We start from the raw sequence: 26133 nt of genomic DNA on the forward strand, positions 1-26133 counted from the left end.
TATTGCATCGGCTTTCGTGGGAGAATTGAGTGTTCGTGCTTTGATGGTCAGGATGGGGTCGGAACGTTCGTCTCCTGGGCGGAAGGCTTTCGATCTTAAGGTGTTTGATGAAATTCGTAGCAGACATGTTGTCTCTTGGGATTCGATTTTGGTGGGTAATACGAGGTAGGTGATTCGTCAGGAGGCACTGGACGTGTTCGGAGCGAGGGGAGCAATGCTGATCTGGTGCCTGATGGATGGGAAGCGTGGGAAATTATACCAGACGCCAGAATGCTTCGACAGGTCTGATCAATACATTCCCACCAACTACGGCTCAGAAATCAACACTTTTGATGCGGTTGCAATTTAGAAATGTTTGGTCACTGTCGCTTTCTTTTACATGTTCGATGAAATGTTTGCGAACCTGAGCGAGAAAAGAGCTGCTTGTGGCTTCCTTGTGGCATCATGCGCAAGTAGGCGCAGAGCAGCTGGCATCAATTCATGGCAGTGGCATTGCAAGTCCGATGTGAATGAACTCATGCGCAGAACTCTTCTTTTGTGGTACGGATCGAGGAGGGTGTTTGAGTAATTACACAATCGACCGGATATAGTGAGATAGATAACAGGTGGCTTCTGTCCATTCCGAGGACGATGGCTGCAACGCATGGCTGTCTGAGGTCGCTTCGTCCTGCTCCCCTCCTCTCCTCCTCCTCCGCTGCAGCAGCAGCAGCACCGAAGCAGCTATTCCACTATCCATGTCCTTCTCGCACTTCACTCCCCATTTCGAGAAGGGATGCGCTTCTGATATCTGTTCTGCCCCTCAGCTTCATTGCGCTCCCCCTTCCTTCGCAAGCCAGGGAGAGAAGAGGAAGGAAGGCCATCGCTCCCGAGGAGTACTCCACCAGCCGTGAGTTCCCTTCCGGTTCTTGTCTTTTTCACCATGAATGAAGTCCTTAGCTGCTAGAATTGTGCACTGGTAGCATTGTGGTTACTTTCATCAGTTTGGTTTCTGTGACTCTGGTGATAATTATGCTTTCATATTATGTTTGTTTATCTTTTACTACACACTTTTTTGCAGCATATAAAATTGGATGTAGGCAGCATGGCCAGATTCAAGAGTCGATTTTTCTTTTGCTATGTTAATTGGACCTTGTATGTCTGCACTTAATTGTTACTTATAGGAAGGGTTTAGCCCCTTGAGAGTGTTCAACCTTCACCAACTTTATCAATTTGTGTGCAATGACTGAGACAACCAACCCCGAGGTCTGAACCTGGTTGCTTTTTATGTGTCCTGAAACAGATCTGTTAGAGTAGCTATGAATTAGGCAGTTTCTCCTTAAGATAATTAACATTTCTGAAAATAAAGAAAATAAATTGGCAGCATTGATAATATATAAGGTAGAGTATTTAGTCCAATTAATCACAAAAATTTAGAGAGAGAAAGATATATAGCCATCATTGCTTCGGTTCCAGAAAAACCAAACAAAAGCAATTCCATTCTTTTTGACAAGCGCATAATCATATTGTTCAATTTATTAACCACTGTGAGATGCTAAAAGTCCTTTTTTTGAGATGGATCTGTTTGTTATCTTAGCATCTTCTTTAGCTATATACCAACTTTAGCAATAAAAGAGCACCTTCAATTGAAAGGAATCTTATTTTTCAAAAAGAAGAAAAAATAATCTTGTTTACTTATTTAACATAAGATGTTCTTTGACATGATGTTATTTGAGACCTTATGGCTCCATCCTGTTATAAGTTTATGTCCAATCACCTTTAGAAATTTGAGAACTGCAATAAATTTTGTAAAGAAAAGGTCGACTTTGTGGCATTGAAATGCATTCAACAAACTTTGCGTCACTGAATCAAGGTTGCATGAGTTATCATCTTGGCCTCGCTAGATATTGCCCATCACCGGTTCTCTGTTATGTTTCTTCCATGCAATTTTATCCCTAATTTTGTCCTGCTTTTCTGTTTGCCTGAAATCTAAATGTTGAAAACAGCTAATGGTCTGAAGTATTATGATCTTATTGAGGGGAAGGGCCCGAAAGCTGAGAAAGGTTCCACAGTTCAGGTTGGTTATGAAATCAACTAGACAATATCTTGATCCACCTGAAAAAGTTTTTCTGGGCAAAAATGAATATCGGAAACCACTTCAAGTTTTGGTGACCTGTGTTTTTATAGGTACATTTTGACTGCATCTATCGAGGAATTACAGCCATCTCAAGTCGTGAATCTAAACTTCTAGCTGGCAATCGCGTTATTGCACAGGTTCTTTCAATAAGCCCATCTTGACAGGGTTTTGATATTGTCTTTAACTGATGTTTTGTTCGTCATTGACTACTCTATTGAGCTTGTATAATGGAGACAAACTTTTAATATACTGTTTTCAGTCCTCTCATCAAGTATTGTTTGACCAGCAGGACTGGTGGAAAAACATAAAAGCTTTTAATACATGGTATCATCAATCAACTTGAGCAAGGTTACTAGTCCAATGATACATGGTACCAGCTTCTTGGGCAATTACCATAGTGTAATTCCTACTCTTTTGCTGGTGATTGTTCACAGTTGCAAAAGAAGATCATTATGTTTTTTTCAGACCTATCTCTATTATGAACTAATGTCTTGATAGGGATTTATTTCTAATTAGTTCATAAGTTCTTATAACTATCTGTTCTCAGTGAGTTGAGGAATGTTCCAGGATTACTCAACAATTGTCAAGAGAATGTCATTGCTCGTCTTAGTATCTCCTCATATCCAGTTGGCTTGCAATTCTAGTACTGACAGAGCTTCTCGTCTTTTAGTAGCCTTATGAATTTACTGTCGGGTCGCTACCTGGTAAGGAAAGAAAGCGTGAGTTTGTGGAAAATGCAAATGGCCTCTATTCAGCCCAGGCTGCACCAAAACCCCCTCCAGCTCTGTATTCAATAACCGAAGGAATGAAAGTAGGAGGGAAGGCAAGTATTCCTGAAAAGTAGCTTTCTGCTTTTTCTTAACGACATAATTCAAACAGATTTTTGTAGCTTATGTGCAACTAACTTAATGCGGTTATCTGAGTTTCTCGTGTCCATGTTCCATCTTTATTTATGCAGAGGACTGTGGTCGTTCCTCCCGAGCTCGGTTATGGAAAAAAAGGAATGAATGAAATACCAGTAAATGTCGATACTAATCTCTGATATTTTTTTGTTGAATCTTATGAGTTTTGTTAAGAAATTACACTTTGTTTCTAATGTGGTTTTTCAGTTGGGCTGCATGAGTTCCTATATTTGCTTGATCTTCTCATTTGCTTTGCAGCCTGGAGCTGATTTTGAAATGAATGTGGAGCTTTTGGAAGTGATACCTCCAGGAGAAAAGTAAACCATGTTCTGAAAAGAGCACTGTTTCTTCTATGTTTTTCCATATATGTATATTTTATGATTTCTTCAGTACTAATTTCCTCTTTCAGTGGAAATAAAGAGCATCATTCTGTGTTAGTAAACCTATTCTTAAGCAAGAGAAAGGTCAATAGATCTTTTTTGTTAACCCTGCAAACTAGAATGTTGAAATTTTTGCTAGCAAGTTGAGCTACTTCAATGTTGTACTTCAACAAGAAATCAGAAATTTTGGTTTCTATGACAATACATTTCAAGTTGAGCTACTTCAATGTTGTTTGCAGTTATTAGACTGGAAATGTGATTAGTAGCTGAACTCAAAACCAGAATCCCACTGGGTATAAAGTATGTGCTAAGAACTGAAGGAGCTTTTTTTGTTTTTTGTTTTTGTGCTTAAACCTTGTCATCTGCCACCATATCTGTGTAACATCACAATTGACTTTGATGATAGACATGTTCCACACCATTTTGATCTTTTTAGCACATTCTAATGATACACTCCATTAATGCAAGTAAGTTGACAAACATCTTGTTATCGCTTGATGTTTAATTTAACTTGATTTAGATCTAACTTACACTACGGGAGTTGATGTTGCTCAAGATATGAGGGCTTTCAATGTAACGATAAACTTAGGTTTCTTTTGATACTCAAGTTAATAATATCGAGATGAATAAGATAGGATATATAAGGGCTTTCAATGTGACAGTAAACTTAGGTTTCTTTCGTTACTTAATAAAATCGAGATGAATTAGAGAGGATTGAAATTGATTGAGTTTGACCTAATCACACCCCTTTTATCTATTAGTGGTTAGAAAGATAAGATTTGAAATAAAAGATATTTAAAAAATATTTCATTCTGATCGATTGACATGACATATTTTTGGTTGGGTTGAGACTTCCATTTGTCAAGCCCAAGCAAGAGTGAATATTCCCCATATCATATCTCTAACTCTACAATTATCTATTTCTATAAAAATATTTAATTTCTAGTTAAAAAAATTAAATATTTAAATATTTAATCCATCGGAAATAGAGTTAAGAAAATAAACATTTCTCTCATATATGAAAACAAAATTAAGGAGTTATCAAAGTAATTTAACTTTACCACATAATAATTTGATTGACTTTCTTTGATCACAACCAAAGTTAACCAAAAAATCATACTTAGCGATGTGATGAACTCAATACATCAAACTCCCGTCAAAACTATTTTCATGACTCGAATCCTAATCAAATGTTTGTCGTTATGCCAAGACATTCCTCTAAGATCTACTTGTGTACATATATTTCATAAATATATGCAAGAGATCTAATTATCAAACCCTTAATCTTCTTTATCTAAATGAAAGATAGAATCATCTTCTTTTTCTTTTCCTTTTATCCAAATTAACAAAGAGCAAATAATCATATATTCTTGTCGTTATTAATTTAACTTAGGATAATATAATTATTTCATTTATTTTCTTTTTTTGTGACACAGATAAATTTATCCTTTAAAAATCAAGTTAAAGTTGGTTTATTTTGATTAATATCATTAAAACTTGAAATTTCTTTTGCTTCTTTTCATAGGCTTTTGTCGAGATTTATACTCTTTAATTGCACTCATGCAGTCATGTCATGAGTTGACCACCGATGCTAAGTAGCATGACTCACTGTTGCAAGTTTTCTCGCGTGGCTTTGCAGGGTATAAAAGCAAGGGCGGGAGGTGGGGGCGTCACAAGAAGCCCCTGCCGTGTCCCGTCGGCTCCTCGTCCGCTAGGGTTCGAAAGAGGAGAGGGGATGGAGAGCTCGCTCAGGTTCGATGGCGATTCCGAATCTCTTAGGATCCACGCCAAGGAGAAGATTCCCCTCGCCTCCAAAACCCTACTGCAGGTTTGCCCCCCCCCCTCATTCCTTTCTCCCCTCTTTTGCATTCTACCCTGCTGCGATGTGCGCCGCACAGTTCCTGTGAAAGCTTTGATGCAGATCGCAAGTTTTTGTTCGTGTGGATGAGGGATTAGTGTAAATTTGGAATCTTCTTTTGGTGAGCGTTTTCTTGTGTGTTCTGCAAAGTTCCGGTCTTAATGTTCGAAATGAAAGTCGAACTTTGTCCGTCTAAAGCGGAAATTGATGGTAAAAATGTCTCGCGTGCATTTCTTGGAACAGTCCATTAGAGGTTATCGTTTAATAATTTATCGCATCAGTTTTAAGTACCCTTTCAGCTTGTGCTTTTCGTTCAAGAATGTTGATATTTTTTGGTTTGGTTAAAGCATTACAGTAAATCTTCTACTCTATGTGCCCTGTTCAATGCTTAGAACGGTGTTCCTTGCTTGTAAGATGATTAATATGTCAGGAATGAGCAGACTGATAATTTATTATAAATGTGTCCTGCCAGGCTCATGGAGAATTAGACACGGGGGCTGGGACTCCTAGTTTTCTTGCCCTGTTTGTTCGGCATTTCTATCCCGAGGTAATTCTCATGCTCGGGTCCTGGCTAGCAACATAACAACGATCTTGAATTTAAAGCGTCTAACCAAACATTGGGATGCGAAATGCCTTTGTTCTTATCATGTAGTTATCAGCTAGCATGGGTATAGGTGTTCAGCTCAACAAAGAAGAAAAACTCAGTTACAGTGTTAGGGGAAAGAAGTCATTTCCAATCACAGCCAACGGTCTAGTGGGCATAAACTTGAAAGGAATGTGCTATTTTGACAAAGAATTTAAAGAGGTTTGTATTATTGATGCTGCACTATCTCTTTTATGAAGGTTCAACTGTGCATGCATATTCTATTTTGCTTATAGATTATCTGTTTTTCATACTTACCTAGATATAGTAAAGATAAATATGTCCCATGTTCCATCCCGCGTTTCTTGTCTAATTTTATTGTGGTCTTCCAATTCATAGAATGACTAAGCTTTAGTGAATTTTCTTCAGCAAAATGAATGTTATTTTTTGTGTTTGGTCTTGGGTAAATGGGTGTAGTGCAAGATTTTTTTTAATGGGTCTGGGCTTTTGGATCCGATTTTGGCTGAAGACCAGTTCAGTTCACATTAAGCATAAGCATGTCATGATTATCACAAACGTCCTAATGTTTCTCTGGTTCAGCTCTATTCCAGCTGTGATGAGTTCAAGTTGTTTTGTGCAAAATTTTGTTATTTTCAAAAAGGGTTTGGGTTGAATGCAATGTTCTCATCAAAATTTTGGGTTAATGCCTGGTCGTTTTATGGTCAGTTTTCAAAGTTGATTTTTTTTTATCAAAATGACTTCCCGATGATAGAACTTATTTAATCTCAAGTTACGATTTGATTGCCATTCTTGGTCTCAATTCTTTTTGTTGAACTTTGGCCCTCATATCTATTGTTGGCTCTGGTATTAAACATTTGAACCTTAAGTAACTTCCAACTTGAAGTACTGAATTGAAGACAATGAAGTAAAATAGGAGCTTAGTAGGGTCGGACATCATAAGACTTTTCATAGAATTTGATTAATTGATTTGTTTATGCATGCCATGTAATTGAGGGTGAGCCGATTGCTCCCTAGTGACATGGGAGACGGAAGTTCAAGTCTTGGAAACAACATTTGTAAAAATATTTTTAGAGTCAAGACTGTACATATTTACCCCTTCAAAGATGCCAAATTTCTTATATCTTTTTGCAATTTCTATTTTCATCAGTCACATTGTTCATCTCATTTTGCATTTTTTGTCATCTTCTTATAGTTTTAACTTGCCATTTTTAGGTAGGGACCTATCTTATAATTTTAGAAATAAAATTTTGTAGGTCGCTGTTAGGTGGTTCCCAAGCAATCTAGGTTTGGTTTTATATGGTGTTTGCGATTAATACATGCCATTTGAGGTTAAAAGGGGCAAAATATATCCGATCATTATCGCAGCCTGTCTTTTGATGATCCTTGTGTTGGCTGCAGAATTAAAAATTGGAGCTTTGAAGATGCCTTCCATTTTGAAGTAGTGGGTAATTAAAATACAAATGTTAGGAGGATATCATAAATCATGGTTTGTAAAGGATCAGTTATTAAAAAATCCTTGATTTTTCGAGGGATCACCAAGAACAGTGGATTTTGGCGATCCTCCTGATCTTGACCAAATTTTGTGTTAAATCAGGAAGTTTAGTCATTTGTTGGTGGGTCAAGGAAACATCAAAATTTCTAATTTTCCTGGTCAAGTTCCAATCATTGCAATATTATAAGAGCAGTAGTAGGAGCCATGATTAGCTGAAACTGATCCTTAACTAAAATCATACAATTGATCTATACCTGATTTGATCTTGTGAGCCTTGCATTAAAAGATTAGATGTATCGTCTATGCATGTCACCGAAACATTGTGCAAAATCAAATTCATCGTAATTGGCAACATGTTGAGATGCGAAAAGTTTGATTTCTTATAAATGTTGTAGATTTCTATTTTCTTATTATTGTCATTATTGGCATAAATATGGTGGTGCTACCTCTAAGCAGAGATTTATTTGCTTCTGGTCAGAGTTGGATTAGCGCCACATTACATGTTGTTGAACCAGATCCATCCAAAACCTGTGGTCCCATGGGTTAGTCACAATATAAGATTACATCCTGTGGGAGCTTTAGGCTTGGATGTTGATTTAAGATTTGGATTTGAACCAGGGACCAGGTTGTCATTTGGGCCTGGGCCAAAAGTAGCGGTTGAGGGAAAATTAAAGGTGTCATCGTTGTCAGGAAGTACCTTCTTGCAGTGGTTGATCTGAAACATCATGTTGATTGGATGAACAGTACAATAGTAGGTAAAACTGCAGACCTAATAATTGAACAATAGCAGCACCAAGGAAAATTAATTGAGGTATCTTCACTATTGGCGAGAACCTTCTTACAGTGTTAGATCTGAAATAATTATGTTACTCGGTTAGCATTGCGATAGTAGGTAAACCTGCAGATGTGATAATTGACTATATTCTAATAAAATGTTTATATTTTCTCCATGCATCTCTGGCATAATTTAATAAGGTTGATTGGACATCCACCCAAAATTTTGTTGATAAGAGTTCTACCGCATGCAATCCTTTTAGTTGCTTTTTCTTTGAGGAACACTGCACCTGTTTTTGCACTTTGACTGTGATTGTTATATCTTTATATCTAAAGTGAGTATGCCATTCTTTGTACATTTTTTATTTTAAAACCTTCATTCCATTCAATTCATCATAATAATTTGAAAATCAGGAAAACAACCATTGGGCTTTCTCACCATCCAATTGATTCTCGTACTGATTGGCAACCTCTACTGTTTCACCCGGAAAGCCCTAATGTTATGCTGGAAATTTCTTGTTTAATATTGACAATTGTTATTTCTCTCTGTAGAGGACTGGAAAGCCCTAATGATATGCTTGAAATTTCTTGTTTAATATTGACGATTGTCATTTCTCTTTGTAGAGGAAGCCAAGAGGAGCAGTTGAGTTGGCGTGGAGCATATTCAATTTCCAAAAGGACCAAGACGTGAGGATTAAAATAGGATACGAAATTTGCGACCAGGTATAGGTGTCTCCATCTCAGTGCATTGGCTCATGGCAGCTTATATGTTTAGCCTACTCAACAATTGCTAGTCATACATAAAATTTGATTTCAATCACATCCATGTGTGCTGAAAAAGATGAGCATTTGCTGCATGTAGAGCAGTTGCAGGGATCTTCTGAAATTTTAAGCACATAATTTACTTTATTTAGTCAGTGCTTTTACTTTTTATGCATACTTCCTAAATAATATAAGGAGTAAATCAAAACTTAGGAAATTGACATTTAGCTGACCAAATTGTTTACATCTGCTTGTATGATTTGGAATTTGACATTTTAAAGATGCTTCTAAGAAATGTGACTAGCCGATAAGAGGAAATCAATTTGACAACAATAATTAATCTTGAGGAAGCAGTAAGAGGGACATGCATAGTCTATCTATATATGAATACAATTTAGGTCTTTCTGATATGATTTATGTTCTTTTTTTTTGTCTTCGTAATGCAGGTGCCGTACTTGCAGATCAGGGAAAATAATTGGACCCTCGGTGCAGATATCCGTGGTAAATGGAATGTCAGATTTGATTTATGATCCAAGAAAAGAGATGTCACATTATGCCATCGAATTCCTCCATAGGTCAAACCGAGATTGTCTGAGACGGCATAAACCTCTTCTAATTGATTGGTTTTGTCATGTGGAGTGAACTCCATTAAATGCTATTTGTTGGAATATCGTAGCACACTGATGTCCTCATCTTTTCTCGTTTGATTTCGGATCCAAATCCAAAAATTGCCAGTCTTCGGATCTTTGGGGATCTTATGACGTAACATATTTGGATCCGATTGCTCCCGAATCGGGCGTGTCTTGATGTTAATTACGGAGTCGACCGTCACCGCAACGGAAGAGGTGAAGGATTCATGTCGCCACGTGGAAGAAGCGTAACCGTGCCCCTGCTTCCGAAACTACCCTTCTATTATGACTAGAGATCCCCTTGAGTGTTGGGACCGTCGGAGGAATTTTTTATATTGTTAGGGGGTTTATGGTAACTTTGTGTCTCCGAGGGTTCAGGGCTTAAGACCGCCGCCGGTTGGAGCAACGTGGTTCGTTTTCCTTCGAGCGACTGTGGCATTCAGCACGGGAACTCCGTTTCCCCGATCTCGCAGGTCGTATTGGAGGAGGGAGACGTGACGCCGCGGAGGTGGAGTGGGAGGGCCAGGAGTAGCGATGGGCGCAGGTGAAGCTGGGAAGGGCAACGGATGGTGGAAGGGGATGCGGGTCTTCTCGCCGGAGTACTATGCTGTGTGCGCCGTCGGTGGGATGCTCAGCGCCGGCACAACCCACCTCGCCATCACCCCCCTCGATGTTTTGAAGGTCAACATGCAGGTGAGTTGTGGTTGATCCCTTAACAAGAGCTCGTTTTTCCATCGTTTTGCACTTACCTGCCCTTCGTTTGGATCAAAGTTGTTCCTTTTTCTTTAAGGAAAGTGGATTCTTGATGTCCATGATAAGATCATTCGGATTCCGGCTTTAATGGGGTATATATGAGATGGGGAATCTAAAGGAAATTGGATTCGTGCGGGCATGGTTTGAATTGGGAATAAAAGCGGCTTTATTGATTCTCTAGGAATCTGATGCCGTTGGATATTGCGAGAGTATCAAAAGGAACTCTACGCTTTGAATTCTATGTGGTAGGAATTTCCACAGAAGTGGGAGTAGAATCAATGCTTGTCATTGCAACTTTAGTGCGGGTTTATGTTCTTGCTCTAGAATTATGTCTAGGGTTGCACACTAACCATGGTGGCACTAATTTATCTAGATTGTATACCTGAGGTATAACTGGAGCTTGTTCTTTGTGGATATACTTGGAAGAATATCTGCTTACCGTACTTAGGATCCATTTTCCTCTATAAATATTTGATCTTTAGATTCTTTGGAAAATGACTTTGCATTCGGTATTATTTGGTTAAACAGTTATTTTAACCAGAAAAAAAATTCAAAAATATATATAGCACCTAATCAATATACAGGAATGACGGATTTGGCACTTAAATCTGCTTTCCTTTCAATCATAAATTTAATTGCTAGGTCAATATCTCATACCTATGACTTGTATCTTTAATGGGTTAGGTTGTTTTCAAATTTATGCTCATAAAGCAACATACTAGTGAGAGTATGTTTTTTATGTTTTTCTTAAGTCTATCGTTGTTTGTAATTGCTGCTAATGACAGGTGAACCCCCTTAAATACAACAGCATCTTTTCGGGTTTGCATATCCTTGTCAAAGAACAAGGGCCGTCTTCCCTTTGGAGAGGCTGGGCTGGCAAACTGTTTGGATATGGTGCTCAAGGCGGCTGCAAGTTTGGGCTCTATGAGTATTTCAAAAAGATGTATTCTGATGTATTGACAGGATATAATAGGAGCACAATCTTCTTTGCAAGCAGTGCATCTGCACAAGTAATAGCAGATGTTGCCCTTTGCCCATTTGAGGCTGTGAAAGTTCGTGTTCAAACACAACCCAATTTTGCTAAGGGCTTGATTGATGGCTTCCCAAAGTTATATGCATCTGAAGGCCTGTCTGGGTAATCATCTTAGAGAGATGGTCTTTCTTTGTCTTGTAACATAGTTTAATCTGGAACCTAGTCTGCATTAAGATCCTGAAATGATCCTCCCTAACTTTCAATCGTTTGTATGTGAACAAGTATTTTGTTTTCATTCCCAATGCAGCTTCTACAAGGGACTTTTACCACTCTGGGGCCGGAATCTACCATGTAACTTTTTCCTTCTCTCCCTTCGTTTACTTTATTTGCATGCATGATTATCATAATTTGTGTTCAAGTTATTCAATTTCCCAGTGATTGCATTTCCTTTTGTGTGCTCTAGTGCTGTGCTACTGTACAGGTGCTTTAGGTACTGTTGAGGTTGCTTCTTAAAGCAGTTCTAAAAAGAGAACATGCCTAATTTTCCCCTAGAATTTAATGATCTAGGAACAGTTTCTATGCTGTATTCTTTTTCTATATCTAAGTATTTCTTGTAGAAACTTGAAACATCTATTAACTGATGTGAATATAACCCTGTTAACTTTATCGGAGTATCCCTGTTAGCAACATTTGCTTATTGTGTTTAGCTTTGACATCTAGTAAGTTGAACGCTTTCAGAAATATACTTAGACAGATGAACAAACAGAGTACACTTCTCTATACCCTTATTTAGATAATCAACATCGCCTAGCTTTATCATGGTTTTTATGGTGTGTTTGTAATTAAGTTTCTGTCTTGTAAATCTGTTAGGCTCTTTCTATTATCATATCTCTGTAAAATAATACAACTCAAGTTTGACAAACCACCATTTATGCAGTTTCTATTCTCATGTTCTCCACATTTGAGCATACTGTGGATATACTATACCATAATGTTATCCAAAAGAAAAAGGAGGACTGTTCAAGAGCTCAACAACTTGGGGTGACTTGTATAGCTGGTTATGCATCCGGAGCTATCGGTACTGTTGTGTCAAATCCTGCAGATAATATTGTTTCTTCACTTTACAATAAAAAAGCTGACAATATCTTGCAGGTTATTATTATCTCCCCTGTTTTTCTTGGATTGTTTCTTCACCCTACTATAGATGCTTAAGCTACTCCAACAAGAAACTTGTCTTACATATATGCAGGCTGCGAAGAACATAGGATTTCCCAATTTGTTTACAAGAAGCCTTCCTGTTCGATTTACACTTGTTGGACCTGTTATAACCTTGCAGTGGTTCTTCTATGATACTATTAAAGTGTTAACTGGATTGTAAGTATCTTAAATCTCTGGAAGTTGCACAAAATCTACAATGTTCCATAGTGGTTAGTTAAACTACATTTACTAAACTATTTCAGTTGCACTATTTCTACTTCACATGAAACACTTAAACATTTCCTAGCTTTAGAACACTTGCCATTTGTAGATTCTCTTTAAATACCATTTTCACTTAAACCTGTTCTGCATTCTGTAAGGACTGGAACTATGGAACAGATTAATGTCATTGAGCAAAAGGGAGTTGCCTTTAAAAATCAGTTCCTCCGATTCATGATAGGTCAGATGTGCAGAATAAACATTATGTGAAATGAAAAGAATATGTGCATATAGATTGGGTTAATAGACTTAGGCTGTTGCACTAGATGTTGAAACCTCAATCGTGATCATTAATATATAACCTCCATTCCCTCCATATTTTAGCATCTTCTTTTTCTATTTTTGAGCTAAAATGGAAAAAAAAAAAAAACTGGCCTTAAGTCTGAACCAGGCTAACAGCATCCATCAACATATGCTCCTACCTAACAAAATTAATACTGCCTATTGCCTAAGGAGTTAAGAAAGAAAAAGGTGTATATTCAAAATGTTGTTGAGATATCTACATTGATTGAAAGAACACAACATGTAATTTTTGCATTGAAATGTTTCAGGCCGACAAGTGGTGGTATTGCCCGTGATTTTGATGAAGTTAATAGCATAACCTGATGAGATGCTTGGAATTGATGCTGATAGATTGTGCAGTGAATGAGAAATGATTGACATTCTACCATACTCCTGTATGGTACGGGAGATGGCTTCTACCTTCTTAATGGCTATGACCAACACCTTCTAATTCCAGCAAAGCTGATTTTTTCTTGGAGTAAAAGGTTCTGCAACTAAGCGAAAAAATCAAGGCAACACATTTCTCTTTGCAGTATGAACGATTTGTGCTTTGGACAGAATTTTTTTATGAGTTGTTTTTTATTGACTAGCGCACTCCACACTTCTTTACACAGAATAATGTCATGTACTAATGATGATAGTATTTTCTACAAGTTTTCGCTATACACATGTACACACTTCTTTGGTAAAGTATATCATAATTCGAAATGTTACCATGCTTTAAAATTGTCCTACAGCCTCAGTAATGACAATTGATAGATAGCTGAAGTTGTCATTGTAATTATGATCTTTGAGCATTTCAAACAAGAAAACAGAATGATGGTTGGTCCATAGGGCCAGATGACAGTGCCAGGCAGTAGTGCACAAGCACAAAAAAGATTGAAGAGTGGGAGCAGTCAATATCTTCAGAATGTGCAATGCATATGACATGGTAGAATAGCATATGACATGGCAATGAGTTGAGCTTCACTGATGCTTTAGTTGTTTTTAATGATTGGATATGATATGCTAATATTGCATATAATTGTTGCTGGAAACAAATTACCAAAGAAACACTTATTCTTGTGCTTCATTTACTTCAGGTGCAAAGGTTGTTTAGATTGTCCTGTGCCATATGAAATGCACAAACTACATGGTGTAGTCATATATGCATGGAATATTTACTTCTACCTGATATTTGGGCAACCAACTCTTTTGTGGATACAAACAAGCAGTCTGTGGATTTTGTTCCATAAAAGATGTAAATTTTACTGTGCCAGTTAGATGATGTTAGTAATTATTACCCATAAAAATGTAAATAAAATAAAGATAAATCATATAGAATGGTCCTAAGACTGCCACTCTTAACTTTGGCTCTTCATCTTTTGATGAAATTTTATTTTGTGATCTCCTGCTCTAATGCTAATCTGAAGGGTAGAAATTTTTTTTATATAAATAATTTTATCTCTTTTTTTTGTATAAATTGAGATTTGATGCAACGATTAAGTTTTTACTAGCTAAGTTAATTAGTATATTCAAATTTATAGGATGATGATGGTTTTGAAATCTCATTTAATATATTTTTATATCTAAAACATTGATATGATGATAATGTACGAAACATTGTTGTAAGATAATCTCATCTTCTTCGTCACTTACCATTTGTCAAAAAAAATTTAATTAAATATATAAAATTTTAGAGGATAATTATTATTAATAGTAATACTATATTATTATTATAATCATCATTATTATTACTACTACTATTACTATTATTTCTTTTCTTAATATTTTCGACATTATTAGGCATTTCATCCCATGTCAACGATTTTTGCCTCCCGTATTGTTGTCTTTATCTTTCGACGAAATATTAGGACAGCTTTGATTCTAATAATTCGGAAAAATATATCCCATCTGTGATTCGTGAACGAAGTCGTCACTCGGGTTGGAGACTCAAATCGTACCCCGAAGCTGGAAAACCATATCACATCCGTCCATAACCATCTTAGCCGTCCATGTCACCGGTCCATCTCTATATATTATCCTAGCAGAGGGAGTGTCATCGGAGGAATCGGTTCCCGTTCCCTTCCCTTTCCTTCCCCGATGCCTTTCGATTTCGATTTCGATCTCGAAATCTAGGGTTAGGGTTACGATGTCTCGTTCTCGCTGATTAGATCGTACGCCTCATTGGCTTCGACTGCGGGACGATCTACGCTTGTGTGTGGTAGAGGATTTTAGGGGTTTCTTGATTTGTGGCCGGAGAATCGATGAACGATCCGTCGCAGTTGATGAACCGGAGCTTCGGGATCTGGCCGCCGCCGGTGGCGGAGGAGTCCATGGGGTTTCCGAACCCCGTTCCGCCGCCTCCGCCCTTTGCTGCCCCTGGCGGGGTCAAACCGGGTCGGACGAACTGGAAGGCTAAGAAGGCCGCCGACATGCGGAAGAAGGCGGCGACAATCTCTGGTGGAGTAGGAGCGGGTGTCCCCCTTGGCGGCGGTGGCGGAGCCGGCGCTGGCGTCTCCGGCTACAGGCCTCCGACTCTCCACGAGCTCCAGTTCCAGAACCGCGTCAAGGCTCGCAGGTTCTACCCCAAGAAGAAGTTTCCGCGCTCCGCCCCCTTCGCCCCCCGAAACACGACCTCCTTCATCATCCGCGCCAAGAAGTCTGGCGGGATTGCGTCGCTGGTGTCGCCGTGCCCCGTTACGCCGGCGGTCCTCCCGACCCCCAGGTTCTCCCCGACCCGCGAGGACCTCGCCGACATGGTTAAGGAGGAGTGGGGCGTCGACGGCTACGGCTCGATGAAGGGCCTGATCCGCCTCCGATCGCCGAGCGGCCACGAGATCCGGCCCGCCGCCGCCACCGGCGGTGGCGAGGATGACGTCGAGGACGAAGAGGGGTCGAGCGAGAGCGACGTGGAGGAGCACCTGGAGGTGGAGCGGCGGCTGGACCACGACGTGAGCCGGTTCGAGATGTTGTATCCAGGGGAGGAGCACGGCCTGGAGTCCGCGGCGGACCTGCTTGAGAGCAGGGTCGACGACCAGGACGCGCACATCGCGAGGCTGGAGGAGGAGAACTTGACGCTAAAGGAGCGTATTTTCCTGATGGAGAGGGAGATGGGGGACTTCCGGAGGCGGCTGCAGTTGCTTGAGACTCGGTGCCCCGCGAGGGAGGATAACGATCACAATAGCGACGGCAGCAACAAGAACAACAATGGGGAGGCAGCCCCAGAGAACGAAGATGATGCGGAGGAGTGCTCGGGCGAGAGCAGCGGCAACCCGATGCTGGAGTGACCCGAGAAGCAGCAGAAGGCGAAGGAGATCAGATTACACTGCCGCTGCTGTGCTATGGGTATAGTCTCTCTAACCCATGTGTTTTGACTCCTTTGAATTCATGGAGTAGGTTAATAATGTTGTAGAATTGCATGATAAGAAGTATATATATATATATGTGTGTATTTAGGTACTTGTGTGCTCTTCTTATCTTTGGCGCTTCATTTTATTGGATGCTTTGAATTACTTGTTCTTGATTGATTATGAATCTATTTTTATGATCATTGAATGTGAAATTTCATATGATGATCTCAAGATTGTCAAAGTTGGTCAGATCATACATTGATCGTTGTCTGTGGTTTGAGGTAGTCAAATCTATGGTGATATCGGGTAAATGGTCGAGGAAGGGTTGGGTTTAGACGATGGAATGGAGGCACTCTTCGGAACGAGTCAACCGAGTCGAGCGGAACTCAAGAGTTCGATGAAGCTTATTTGAGAAGTCAACCGAGTCGAGCCGAACTCTAGGCTTCGATGAAGCTTATTTGAATCAGCCAACGGGTGGGCCACAAGGCCCTTAAGCCCAGTCATGTCACATTGTTGGGCTCAATGGGCTGGGCCTGGGCCCATTGTGCGTGTGGGTGCCACAGATGGGGCCTCTCTTTGCCACGTGGGCCCTTCTGGCATGTTGTTCCTTTTTTAAAGTAATAATACTGTTTAATAGGTTTCAAAATGGGACACATTATACTGAACTCAGTGTTGTTTTGTGTAATGATATGTAGCACATGAAATGATGTCTTAGAAAAAGAAAAATCTGATTGGATGAATCAAATCATAAGTTTAATAATTTGTTAGAAAAATAAAATGTTTTGTGAAACATAAAAATTATTTAGATAATATTATAAAATTACTTCTTATAATATGATATTTTGATAATGAATAAAAAAATGAAGTATTTTAATATTTTCAAAGTTTAAATCATCTAATTAGTGAACTTTTTATGATCCAACTGACTGGTTTGGTCATAGTTTTATAACTATGATTTTAATGTATTCGGGTGTTCGTCATCATTTTTAATTTTTTAAAAAAATTAATTTAACGAACACTTAAGTCTTTTGTTCGAGCATCATGGTAACTCGAGCCCTTTTTAACTGGACCACGTCTAAACCGGTCCAAGGCCGACCCATATGGGCCTTTCGGGTCTTGACTAAGTCGGCTCATAATCCTTACTTGAGGTTTTTATAGTGTTATTTGTTTCTAACAAAAGATACCACATCACTCTAGGAATCACTTCTACGAGAACATGCAAGTGTACGCGTACAACAGGAATTCCCGTTTCGATTGCACATTGTTGAGTCTCGGAGGATAACATGCGCCAGCATTACTATATCCCAATAACCCAATATTATATATAATGGATAGAGAGATGGGGGTAAAAAGATTGAGTTTTCTGTTGATATTCCGATAAAAAGAAATGTACCAATGAGAGGGGACCAAACATAGCAAAAAAAAAAGAAAAAAAAAAAGGAGGAGAAACAATGTCCCTAATATGTGGCCAAGTTCTCTCTGCACTTAATGTCATGGATTGGTATTAATTCTTTGGCTCTCTTTTTCTTGTTTGAGGCCTACTCTGATATGCCCTCCCACCCCCCCACCCCAAAAAAAAGGAGCAGATAAAGCTCGATCCCTTCACTGTTGCACCACTTCTTTTATATGGTCAGAATCATTTCCACAAGTGAGCCAATTTTATAATGCCCATCAGATATTTTTATTCTTGTTTCTGGATATTTGTTATTCATCAGAAGTCACTGTTAACAAAACCCAATAAACAGAAAGAGAGACAAAAGAATGATTTGGTGTCTCATCTTTTGTCCACACATGAGAAATGTTGTTTATTTTGCTCTTTATCTGAACTTTTTTTCTCTTGCATCTTCACAGCCACGAAGAAAAGTCATGGTTGCAGCACCATAAGAAACAAACACCAAGTTTGCCTCTACTTGTCATTGTGTCCACTGTCACATGTTGACATCATAGTAAAAGAAATCTGGTTTTAGTTCCATTCATCCATTACTCATAGCAAAATGAATGTTTGAATCTTGTGCACACAGCATTGAGAAGTCAATCAAATGGCATTAAAAGCACCAAAGAAGAAGAAGATGGACAGCATTGAAGGAGGAAAAGGATCACTTTCACTCAGTCAAAGATTAGCACTCCCCTACTGAACTAAATGCCCTCAAAAACCTGTTTCCTTTCATCTAATGTTGGTGGCCACATATCTAAGCATACTGATGAATGTCAACACAGTCCCTGGCTGCTTTAGAAACACAAAAATAATCCAAGTCTAAAACATGTGGTCAGCTTTTTCTGGTGTTTTCAGCTCACATGTTCTGCCTTAGAGAGAGAGAGAGAGAGAGAGAGAGAGAGAGAGAGAGAGAGAGATTGTCTTTTTCATATGTATTCTGTGGATGAAAGGTGGCAGCCACTGCAGAAGCCAATGGATGGTGTTGACATGGCATAAAGTGCAGACACCTTTGTCAACTCACATCTTGTGGTCAGAATCCTTTCTCCATCTGTGTCATTTTTAGTGGCTCCATATATATCTGCAGATATTATTGTCCCTCTAAAGTTTCCTTCCTTGGGAGACTTGAGATCTGCTTGTTTTGGCATTTGTTCTGTGCCATTATTTCATAGTAAATAATTCATCTATTATTTCATATGATCAATTTTGGTTTTCATCTCAAATTGATTTGAAGCGATCTATTTTTTTTTTAAGTTACAATTAGAATAGAGAAAAAGGTTTTAGTTGTGGGAGAGTTCCGTTTGAGGGCAGTAAAAACTCATCTCGTAAGAAAATATTTATTTTATTTTGTATCTTGTTTTATGAAAAAAAATATTTGCATCTCTTATCTTGCTCAAGTCTGATGATGCAATATATATATATATATATATATATATATATATATATATATATATATATATATTGATTTTTATATTTTAAAAAATTATATTATTTTCTTGTAGTTACGAAAGTCAAATATATAAATTCACTTATCCTAACATCATCGATTTTATCAACGAAAATAAGAAAATAAAAGATAAAAAGATAATTTTAACAATCCAATCGGTGGTGACGGATGATGTTAGTAGTAGTGGACAACAACATCGTTGAATCTCGTAGGTGAGTGTTGTGGATGAGGAGAGCGGTAACAAGAGGTGAGGATCGTTTTGCATCTATATTGACGTCGATGAAATTGTTGAGCAATGTTGCTTTGCTTTTGCATCTGCATCAGCGTCGATACGTGCGATCTTATCATCGTTCAACAATTGTGTTGATACTGACGTAGATGCAGAACGATGAAAGGATCGCTCGATAATTGTGTCGATGTCGACACAGATACAAAGCGATTCTTATATCTCATTGTCACTCTCCTCATCTACAATAGTTATCCACGGGATCTAATAATATCTTTGTCCACTATCACCAACACTATCCATCACAACCAATTAAAATAATAAAATTATTTTTTTATCTTTTGTTTTTAGTTTGATGATGCAATATGATCCACATAGAGGTGGATGATTACTTAGTCAATCATATCTGCCCCATTGATTGCTTAATCTCCTTCTCACCCAAATCAACCATTTCAGAAGAACACGGTTCCTTTGATCCCTTGTTTGAACCAATTGGCCACAGAGAAAGGAACGAGAAGACGACAGTCTGTGGCGCAGAGAGCCCCTAAGGCATCGTGACACGTGGCGTCGAGAGGAGTCATCGGTGACGCTGACGCGGCGGAAAAGCGCTCCGGGACCCGCTCCCCGCCGCTCGGTTCTGATCCACGTTTCGTGGCCGGAGTCCTTACGATCACCTCAACCACGTATTTATTTCCTGTTAGACTCGTCGCAGGAAACCCCCATACCGGGCCTATAGAAGGGCAGCTCCTGTTGTGTTTTTCCTGACGTGAACCAATGGAAGAGAGGCGTTTGCCGAACCCTGGCCGCGGATCCACACCAACAAACATGTGGCCGAGGATTTTTCCTCCAGGTCAGGTGTGGCCCGATTTCGAGTGGTGGAGACAGCCGAAGCTTTTAATCCGCTTCGACTCCGACAGGTGGCGGTTAGCGCAGTGGAGGGGTGCCGGTGACGTGGCATAAAGCGCAGATAAAGCGCCTCGCTTTTCATCGTCTCTCCACCTCTCTTTGAATCCCTCGCGGCCATAAATTATTATTATGTCCACCTTTTCTTCTTCGCTTCTCTCTCTCTCTCTCTCTCTCTCTCTCTTCGCTTTTCGTACGTGTGACATTCTGGTTGGCCCCAAACAGAGACTAACTCTAATTGGGAGTGAAAGGTGTCCCACTCTCCACCCACATCTTTACTCTTCCATTGTGAGCCTTCCGATTTATACACTCCATTTTTTTGGTATTTATCCACACTCCTAATCAATTTTTCAGCCATATTTCAACCTCACCATATAATAATAATAATAATATGACAAAAATTTCACAAAATTTTAATTTGAGATTTTCCATACCAATCCTTTCAAATTTTGATAATAATATATTTGCTATTATAAATTTTGATATAGCACATATATATATATAATATACACTACTATTCTGTTTAATCATGATTAGTGTATTAATATTAGTTAACAATCATCAAACAATAGCTAATTGATGTATATAATTTTACATTTTAAATTTAAATTTAAAAGGATAAAATACATATATATATATATATATATATGTAATTTTGAGATAATAAATAATATTAGGATGAATTCATCAGAAAAACCCCTCCTTTTTTATTTTTTCCTGCTTGCCTTTATTTGATTTACAGAAATACTTATATATGTTTGGAGCATAATCTGAAAATTTAAGATTATTTTGGTATTCCTGAAAGAAAAAAATGGTGCTCTACTAGAAATTTGAATGTGAGGGGGTGTTCTATGCATTAAGGAGAAACAGAGGGGTATTTTCGGGAAGTCGCCCATAATATTAAACTAATATCCGTAGAAATAAAAAAAAAGAAGGGAATAAAAAGAAGGCGAACGGAAGTCCGCCACGTGTCGGTGGCTTTGTGCGTCCACAACCACAAGAACGGGGTGGTTTCTGGTATTTCCCACGGCGGAAAGGGCAAGCTCTGCCCCACGCCGACGTGGCAATCTCCTCTGGATATTTAGGGAGCGACTTCTCCCCCATCTTCCTCCTTCATTCCCTTCGATCCCGATCGAGCTCGGCGTTCTATGCCCTGCTGTTCCCTTGCTCCAGATCCGTTCTCCATGGCCGAAGGTCTCTTCTAGCTCGGACTCCCGCGGTGCTTGTTCCTCGGTTGAAGCTCCCGTCGGTGTTCTCTCTTTCTTTCGAGGGCTTCTCGATCGTAGGCTCCAACTTTCGCAGGAATCTCCCTTCCTTCCCTTCTTTTCTGTTGCTGATCGGGTTGGTGCCTCATGGAGTTCTGGTGCAGTAGACGGTCTGGTTCTTGATTTGTCTCCTGTTTGTTTCTTTTCTTCCCCCTCGCCCCTCTCAAAGAGTTCAAAGGGGAAAGGAAGTGATTAGCTGTTTCTTGAGGACTATGTTGTTTGTAAGCGACTCTTGGTGAGTTGGAGGTAGGGAGTCATCCAAGTTGTTGTCTCAAAGAAAAGGAGAGTAACCAGAGAAGGGAGAAAAGGGGTGGAGGAAATTTCCTGGAGGGACTTCTGCAGCACTTGATCTCAATGGACATGAAGGTATGTGTCTCTGATTTCTTGATCTAGTTGTTTCCTCTATCCAATTTCTGTTTATAGAATTGAAATATGTTGGTTTCTGCTTGGGGTCTTTGTTATTTGTATTAGTTGCCTTTTGATGCTTTGACATAGCACACTCACTGATTATAAAGCATAATCTACCAAAGAGATAGCTTTGTCTGTCCAAAAAGATTTTGGTTGGAAGATTATAAAGCATAATCTACCAAAGAGATAGCTTTGTCTGTCCAAAAAGATTTTGGTGGCTTCCAACTTTTGGTAACCAGTTTCTTGCCATTTTTAGTTTATCAAATCACATTAAGAGCAAGATATGATTTTCAGGGGAGGTTTCCCTTCAAGAAAAATAAAAAGCTGCGATTTTTTTTTTTTTTTTTTTTTGTGTTGTTGTGATTGGTTGTCATAGTCATTGATGTGAAGAACTTTATGGAATTGAACACCAACCCTGCTTTTTTGCACATATATGGAGGAGGAATATGTAAGAGTGACTATTGAGGTGTATTTGACCAATTGTAACTTTATTTGATCTTGAAATTGGTTATTGGGAAGAGATTTCTTTTGTTTGTTATAACAACTGAGAACAATTCTCTAAGAATTGGTAGGCAGTGGAGGACAAGTGAACAAGCATCTAACAACCATGAGGTTTGGGAAGGTCAAGATGGCATGCAACACTAATCATGCATGACAGATTTTGCTTTTGGATACAGTGATGCTTTATTCTCAGTGAATCAACTTTGCCGCTATATCGATGCCTCATGATAATCTAATCTTCTAGTGATACTAAATGATACATGAGGAGTTAGATAGATAATATGGTGGTTCCAAGATTGCAAAGAACTTACAGCTATAATTCTTTTTTTGTTGAATACCAGGACAAGCGCGTTCCGTCTGTCAATGGCATCTGTATGCCAAACAAGCGAAATAAGCGGCTATATGTTCACATTAGACCATCCATTGATCAAGCTCAGTTGAAGGAGTTTGCTTCATCAACAAAGGAGCTGCCTATTAGGGTATTTTTCTCCCATAAAAAACTTTAATACTGTTATAATATTCTTCTGTTTAGCGAGATTCTTAATGGAAAGTGATCCTCGTTCACTAGGTGAGGAAACCTTACACGATAACAAAGCAGAGAGAAAGGTGGACAGAAGAAGAGCATGAAAAGTTTCTGGATGCTATAAAACTCCATGGCCGTGTTTGGCATCGAATACAAGGTGCTTCATCGGCAGTAATCACTTATCTTGACATTAGGCTCTAAACCTTTGTTCTTGTTCTGATTAAGAGTCTTCCTGCAGAACATATTGGTACCAAATCTGCCATTCAGATCAGAAGTCATGCACAGAAGTTTTTCTCAAAGGTGAACTTATTTTTCCTCCAGTTATTATTTCTCTTCCATTATCTGTTCCTCCAGTAATTATTTATTCATTACAATGGGTATCAAGACTATTCCTATGTGCCTTTTTTCCCACAGAATTAGTGAACAACATTTCTGATTTCAGTTGCCTTGTAATATAGGTTGACCGCAACTGGGGTACAGGAAATGCGATTGAGATTCCTCCTCCTCGACCAAAGCGAAAGCCGTTGCACCCGTATCCTCGTAAGCTGGAGAATTTATGCACAACCAGAGTTCCAGATACGAAGCGACCAGAACAATCTTCTTCACCAATTCCATCCTTCTCTGAACAAGAGAGTGGATCACCTGTATCAGTCTTGTCTGCAGTTGGATCAGAAACATCACCATTGTCATCTGTGGTTGGATCAGATCCAGTAGAATTGTCACTGAGTGAACCAGATAATAGATGTTGCTCGCCTACCTCATCTGTGGAAGGAGAGGAAAGAATTTTGTCCAAAGATCCAGCATCTAATGATTCAAATAAACTAGATAAATCTCCACTGGTACATTCTTTAATCCTTAATTATTTATTTATGAAGATAAATTAAAATCATTAGTATTGAATTGCTGTATTCCATGTTGCAGGAGTTATATTTGGGTTTGCAAGATCAGATCCATCCTAAAGAATGTTCACCGGTGGAACCACAACTGACTAGTCTGAAACTCTTTGGAAGAACAGTCTTGGTAGCCAATTCTCAGAAAACATGCTCTTCTGATGATGGAAATGCCACACGATGTTTCATGTCGTTGCCAAGTGCTGATGTTGGCTCTCATGAAGAGAAAATTGACACAGATATGCAGAATCAAGCTCCAGGATTGGGACACTTTCTGCCACATGAATATACAAGTGAGAAAACGGGCAGAATTCCGTGCGATGTTGCTGCACTGTCTATGTACTACTTTTTGGCCCCAAATGGCGTTCAAAAGAACTCAGCTGATGAAATGGTTGCTCCAATGCCTTTCTGGCCGACATTCTATGGAAGTCTACCTATCTCATTCACCGACCAACTGAACACGAGGTTGAAACAGGATCTGCCTCAAACCAGTACTGAAGCCCCTTCTCAAACAATTGCCATAGAAGAAGGTTCCTCAGTTGGTTCCAATTCACCTTCTGCTTGGAATGAGAGCATAATGGATGACGGTAACCACACTGCGGTAGGCTATGAAGGTTCAGGATTTCCAAAGGAGCACATGCGTGCCTTCAAGCTAAAGCCGAGCGAGAACTCAGCTTTCATTAGCGTCAAAGCAAGCAAGATCAAGTCCACGAGGGGCTTTGTGCCCTATGAAAGATGTAAGATTGGAAAATAAGCACAGGATTACTCGGAGATGAACAATGGAGACAGTTGAGCTAAGGATGTGCTTGTAGAGACCTTTAACCTTGTATCCGTCTTGGGCAGTCTGCACAGATGTTTGTAAACATCACGTGAATTGTATCTCATATATACTCTCATAGATAGGCTGACAGATGCTGTAAGATACAATCTCAGCTTCCTTTTTGTATCTAATATCAGGTAATTTCTGTTGGAAAATTTATCCTGTAATTTTTATCATTTCTTTCATAGGCTGTCATTCTTGTGCAGGCAAATTCATGAACTCTTTATCCTGTGTTTTGTCAAGTCAGACTGAGATCCACTAGTAAGAATCTGTTGAATAAAGCATACATGCAGTCAGTGTGAGACAGTTGTTCTCACTCTTCATCATCTGCTGGAACAAATAAGCTTGTTGTTCACATTTTTCCTGAGTCCATGATCCATGTAAAGAATAGGAAATCATTTGTCTCAATTCTAAGCTTACCACGCATTACCACCATCTCATTTGCAGCCAGCCACAGGTGTTGAAGAAGGAACTCAAAAGAACTAGTGCACACTTATATGTTTATCAACACAAAGCAGTATTTAAGGATTGTGAATTCTGCCACAATCACAATTTTTGAACCAAAACCTGAACTTGTCATCTCTAACAGCAGCAACATCATTCTTCTTTTTACATTTGCACAGTGCTGATGGTTCAATTGATTACTCAAAAGAGAATATATGACATATGTCATTGAAATTTTGCTAGTTCTTATACCACAATTAGTATGCTCAGTACTATCAGTCAGTACAACTGTACCCATCGATATGATTGTTGTCAGTCCCCAAATCATGTTGCATTGGGCCTGACAGATGATGTTATGACAAGGAGACATGGAGAAAGGAGTCAGGATTCTGCAGGCTATTATCCATCCAACAGAATGGAATGTCCAGATCAGGCTCAATCCCTTGAATGTAAATCAGCTTAGGTTTGCTTGACTGCTGGCTTCTGGATGATGTTTCTTTGACAAAGTTTCTTGCTGTGTTGATGGGTTTGAATCTTCAAACTGGAATCAGCTATGTGCTTTCATTCAAGAGTTCATGATATTTATTAGGAGTTGATGACCAAAGACTACTTCTGATGGCATTCTTCATCGTCGTGTGATAGCCTGCATCATTCAGTTGTTAATTTCACTGAAATAACTCTAAAAATTCGCAGCATTAGAGGAGAAACTAAAGCATACACAAACTTCAAATGCTAACCAATCGCCAGAAGAAGCACAGCTATTTACTATTTGGAGATAACGACACTCGAAGCCCACTATAAAAGGCACCTCAAGTACATTCCCAAGGACACAATCTTTTCTGTTGGAAAGCTAGTTGAATCATCTGAATCAACTACTACCTTAGGCATCAAAGGGACCTTATCGGAAGAAAGGGAATACGTCGCATGTGTTGTGAAAAGATTAT

The 26133-nt window shown here is 39.0% G+C and overlaps 5 protein-coding genes across 7 annotated transcripts; all 5 read left to right on the plus strand.

Moving 5' to 3' along the window:
- Positions 1-606: 606 nt before the first annotated feature.
- On the plus strand, positions 607-3616 carry LOC135596073 (peptidyl-prolyl cis-trans isomerase FKBP18, chloroplastic-like). The gene is made up of 6 exons (XM_065087807.1): positions 607-886; positions 1983-2053; positions 2164-2250; positions 2787-2936; positions 3072-3131; positions 3274-3616. Exons 1-6 carry the CDS (start codon positions 631-633, stop codon positions 3334-3336), a joined length of 687 nt encoding a protein of 228 aa, XP_064943879.1. The 5' UTR covers positions 607-630; the 3' UTR covers positions 3337-3616.
- Positions 3617-5060: 1444 nt separating this feature from the next.
- Positions 5061-9563, plus strand: LOC135596104 (outer envelope pore protein 21B, chloroplastic-like). Its single transcript, XM_065087894.1, has 5 exons — positions 5061-5223; positions 5726-5800; positions 5906-6058; positions 8748-8846; positions 9332-9563. The coding sequence occupies exons 1-5, from the start codon at positions 5131-5133 to the stop codon at positions 9413-9415; spliced, it is 504 nt and encodes a 167-aa protein (XP_064943966.1). The 5' UTR covers positions 5061-5130; the 3' UTR covers positions 9416-9563.
- Positions 9564-9713: 150 nt separating this feature from the next.
- On the plus strand, positions 9714-13734 carry LOC103979695 (mitochondrial phosphate carrier protein 1, mitochondrial). 2 transcript variants are annotated; one of them, XM_009395876.3, is made up of 6 exons: positions 9714-10207; positions 11053-11402; positions 11548-11591; positions 12178-12392; positions 12490-12614; positions 13268-13734. In XM_009395876.3, the coding sequence occupies exons 1-6, from the start codon at positions 10049-10051 to the stop codon at positions 13320-13322; spliced, it is 948 nt and encodes a 315-aa protein (XP_009394151.2). In that variant the 5' UTR covers positions 9714-10048; the 3' UTR covers positions 13323-13734. The 2 variants fall into 2 exon arrangements, with proteins under 2 accessions (XP_009394151.2, XP_064943785.1); XM_065087713.1 differs by having other exon boundaries at positions 12178-12318.
- A 1299-nt stretch (positions 13735-15033) lies between these two features.
- LOC135595932 (uncharacterized) lies at positions 15034-18744 on the plus strand. Of its 2 annotated transcripts, none has more exons than XM_065087551.1 (2): positions 15034-16325; positions 18352-18744. In XM_065087551.1, the coding sequence occupies exon 1, from the start codon at positions 15245-15247 to the stop codon at positions 16265-16267; it is 1023 nt and encodes a 340-aa protein (XP_064943623.1). In that variant the 5' UTR covers positions 15034-15244; the 3' UTR covers positions 16268-16325; positions 18352-18744. The 2 variants fall into 2 exon arrangements, with proteins under 2 accessions (XP_064943623.1, XP_064943565.1); XM_065087493.1 differs by lacking the exon at positions 18352-18744 and adding an exon at positions 16616-16995.
- Positions 18745-21415: 2671 nt separating this feature from the next.
- On the plus strand, positions 21416-24960 carry LOC135595894 (protein REVEILLE 1-like). Its single transcript, XM_065087402.1, has 6 exons — positions 21416-21969; positions 22854-22991; positions 23081-23192; positions 23274-23335; positions 23494-23874; positions 23957-24960. Exons 1-6 carry the CDS (start codon positions 21958-21960, stop codon positions 24677-24679), a joined length of 1428 nt encoding a protein of 475 aa, XP_064943474.1. The 5' UTR covers positions 21416-21957; the 3' UTR covers positions 24680-24960.
- Positions 24961-26133: the final 1173 nt, after the last annotated feature.

The sequence above is a fragment of the Musa acuminata genome, chromosome BXJ1-1 (genome assembly GCF_036884655.1).
Source record: "Musa acuminata AAA Group cultivar baxijiao chromosome BXJ1-1, Cavendish_Baxijiao_AAA, whole genome shotgun sequence".
In the NCBI taxonomy this organism is placed as follows: domain Eukaryota; kingdom Viridiplantae; phylum Streptophyta; class Magnoliopsida; order Zingiberales; family Musaceae; genus Musa; species Musa acuminata.